Genomic DNA, 3,442 nt, shown 5'->3' on the forward strand with positions numbered 1-3,442 from the left:
ACAATATATGAGTATGATATGATCCACTAAGTCATTTATAATCCAACACTCGTAAAATTTATATATTTTACTTGGATATTCCTTGTTACACAAATAACATGATATAACTATTAGATATAACACTTTGTCGAGTGAAAAATGGTGAATGTGCCAATCCCAATGGTGATGATAAGCAAAAGAGAGGTGAGGATTGAGTAACAGAGAGTAGAGGAATACATGGGGGCTGTTCTTCTATTGCCCATTTTTTGGTTTGTCTTCATATGAAAATTGCCAATGTCCCCCTCACGAGAATGACCATTTCCAACTTCCCTTGTTTTCTTCTACCCTTCCATCTGCTTGTCGTTTTTGCATCTTGGAATGTGTGTTTGATACTCTCTCTCTCTCTCTCTCTCTAAATTCTTTTATTAACTTTGGAGTAGATTTCATTCACCATTGCTACTGCTCCCATGAAATCAGCAAAAAAAAATCATTACAATGACTTCCTTCAAAGCACTTGAAAAAGCATATTTTTCTTTTAACAGTACAAAGACACATGATTCCAAAGCAAGGAAAAGAAAATGTAAGCAGAGAATCCCTTTTTATTTTTATAGGTCATGCTAGAGCTGCATAACCATTCACTAGCTAGCATATTTAATTTTACTTGGATTTTTTTTTTCTTTTTTAATCAAACCTAGTAAACGCCCTGATCTTTTCTAACCTAGAAAAACATGGTATAAAAAATTTCAAAAAAATAAAATTAAAAAACAGATAACCTTTTTATTCCTCTATAAAAATTATCAGCTCCCAAAAAAAGTAGAAATTAACTTCAACTTGATATATCTGCTTTAAAAATTTATACAACACTCCCACGTACCAAAAAACAAAAACATGGATATCTTAAAATTAATAACTCATAATATATGGTAGTTAGTTGCCCTTCCCTTCGCTTGGAATTTCACAGATCCATTTGGTATGATATTCCCAATTTTTCGATTGAACACCCTTTTTCTTTTTTTTCTTTTTTTCTTTTTTAATTTTTTTTTAAGAGTACCTCCAAATTTTTCAATTGAAATGTTGCTGTTCCAACCACGGCCAAAACCCAGATTGATCATCAATCCCACAAAACATGTTGCTCAAGCTTTCCTCTTTCACCATATGATCAATATTATTATTATTGTTGTTCTTCTGGCATTGTAGATGATCAGGTCCTCTTGATGATGAATTTTGAAAAAGCTGTGCCACACCTGTTGGCCTTATGGATGAAGGAAAAAGAGTTCTTCTTGTGATTGGATGGCTGTCAATTGCTGGTGTTCTTGAAATATCCAACTTTATTTCAGAGCTGTTCTCACTTCTATTACTGCAAGACCCTTCTGTTTCTTTATTGAGATTGATAGATTCAGTTGGTTCTCTATTTTTCAATGCCAATATCTGCAACCCCATTAATTAATTAATTAATTAATTAACAAGATAAACCAAATACCCAAAAAAATAATATAAAAAATATAATTTAGATATGATGAGGTTTTGCCTAGTTAATTGTGCAAGAAAGATCTGTCCTTCAAATGATTACCCTTTTTGCCCCAAAAAATGATCAATCAATCCATCATTTAAGAAAAAAAAAAAAAAAAAAAAAAAAAGCTGCATCTATTATCAGAAAAGTGAACTTTTTAATCCCTAGTTTTGTGGTTCATTATGCTCAACAACAGAAAATAAAAGGGTCTGGAAAAATCATGATGTATAACAGGAAAAAAAAAAAAAAAAAAAGTCAAAAAGCATAAATCACTCATGTTAAAAGAAGGATCATGATTACAAAACTATGTTTCTAGAGAATCGAAAAGAAAAACACCATGCAAAACTTGAATGTATTTTCTACAAATCTCGAACTCAATTTAACAAAAGAAAGAAAAAAAAACACTTTTGGAAAACAAATAAATAAATTCCAACCTCTGCTTGAAGTTTTTGGTTCTGAGTTTGTAAAGCATCATTATCTGCTTTAATTGCTTCAAACTGTCTTTTAAGAAGTTCATAATCTTTCTCCAACTGCTTTGTCTTCCACCTTGCTCTTCTGTTCTGAAACCAAATAGCAATCTGTCTTGGTTGCAGACCCAAAGCCCTAGCCAATTGCATTTTTCTCTCAGGCTCAAGCTTATTACCCAACTCAAAGTTCTTCTCCAGTGTCTTAACCTGTTCCATGTTTAATCTTCTCTTCTTCTCCCCAGCTTGTGATCCATCATCGGACAGATCGTCTTCTCCATTTGCCTCCTCCCCCAATTCAATCCCTGAAAATGACATCGATTTCTTCCCTAGAAAAGATGCAACACCTGCAACAACCAGACCAAAAAAAAAATAAAATTGGAAACCCATTACAGGCAAGAATGTATAGAGATAAACAGTGATTCTCTTATCCAAAAAATTTTTGTCCAGGATCGTCCAGGAAAATATCCCACCAACATCGTTATAATATTCCTGGATAAGAGGATTTTTATGGAGGTAAATATATATATATATATATATATATATAGAGAGAGAGAGAGAGAGAGAGACTACCATGAAAGTCTTGAGGTGTGCATGGAGGAAGAATTGGATTGAGAGAAGTTGGAGGTTGATGGTCATCTTCATGAGGGGTTTGAAGCATGAAGTTGGTTGGAAAGAATGCCATGGCATTGCCGGTCATGACCACCTTACTAAGATTTTTTACAATTCCAATCTAAATAACTTCAATGATAACCTGTCTGCCATGTTTGAAGAAGTAATAACAAAAAGGAAGAAGAAAGATGGTTGGTCAGATTGGATATGAAGTTTTGAGGTGGGAGAGAAGCTAGCTAGGAATACATGAAAAAGATCTTAATATATCAAAATAAAATTCTTTCATCTATTTTTTTTTTTTTTTTAAGATGAATTTCTTCAATTGGAAGGAGGTGTAGGGACTTATATATCTTACCAGCTTATAGGAAGATTTAGTTTTTCTTTTTATATATTTATTGAGAGAAAATGGGGTTGAGGAGAAAGTGAGAGAGAAATGAATGATTCTATGGTAAGATTGAACCCTTTTTTATGCATTTCTTTTTCGGTCTTTTTTTAACGCCTTAGATAAACAATTTCTTTCTTTCTTTCTTTCTTTCTTTCTTTCTTTCTTTCTTTATTATTTTTTGAAAATTTACCCATAGAAAAGAAATGTACATTTTAATAGATGTTATGTATGATTTGATGTAACACTAACATATCCTTTTGTAAAAAAGGTGCATAATGAGGTAATTAAAAGACTTTAAATTAATATTAAAAAATGAAAAAAATAAAAAATAAAAAGGCTTTTGAGTGGTGTGTGAGCGTATAGATATATTGGGATTAATAATTTTACAGAGTATAGGTCGTTTTCACTCTTAAAAGACAAATACTGCTGTTTTTCTTAACAAAGACAGTTGTCTTTAATATTTATTTCCAAATGGGAAACAGGGCACTTTTC

At 31.9% G+C, this 3,442-nt stretch overlaps 1 protein-coding gene across 1 annotated transcript; it reads right to left on the reverse strand.

Moving 5' to 3' along the window:
* Nucleotides 1–791: 791 nt before the first annotated feature.
* On the reverse strand, nt 792–3,024 carry LOC107434905 (homeobox-leucine zipper protein ATHB-13). Its single transcript, XM_048461910.2, has 3 exons — nt 2,527–3,024; nt 1,924–2,300; nt 792–1,407 (listed from the first exon to the last, which is right to left on the reverse strand). Exons 1-3 carry the CDS (start codon nt 2,651–2,653, stop codon nt 1,042–1,044), a joined length of 870 nt encoding a protein of 289 aa, XP_048317867.1. The 5' UTR covers nt 2,654–3,024; the 3' UTR covers nt 792–1,041.
* Between the last annotated feature and the right edge of the window lie 418 nt (nt 3,025–3,442).

The sequence above is a fragment of the Ziziphus jujuba genome, chromosome 12 (genome assembly GCF_031755915.1).
Source record: "Ziziphus jujuba cultivar Dongzao chromosome 12, ASM3175591v1".
In the NCBI taxonomy this organism is placed as follows: Eukaryota; Viridiplantae; Streptophyta; class Magnoliopsida; order Rosales; family Rhamnaceae; genus Ziziphus; species Ziziphus jujuba.

Bases quoted from the DNA above. Each gene is read 5' to 3' on its own strand.
- LOC107434905 (XM_048461910.2), bottom strand. From the start codon at position 2,653: ATGACCGGCAATGCCATGGCATTCTTTCCAACCAACTTCATGCTTCAA. The intron at 2,301-2,526 runs GTAGTCTCTCTC...TGGTTGTTGCAG, and splicing joins CACACCTCAAGACTTTCATG to GTGTTGCATCTTTTCTAGGG. The intron at 1,408-1,923 runs GTTGGAATTTAT...ATGGGGTTGCAG, and splicing joins ACCAAAAACTTCAAGCAGAG to ATATTGGCATTGAAAAATAG.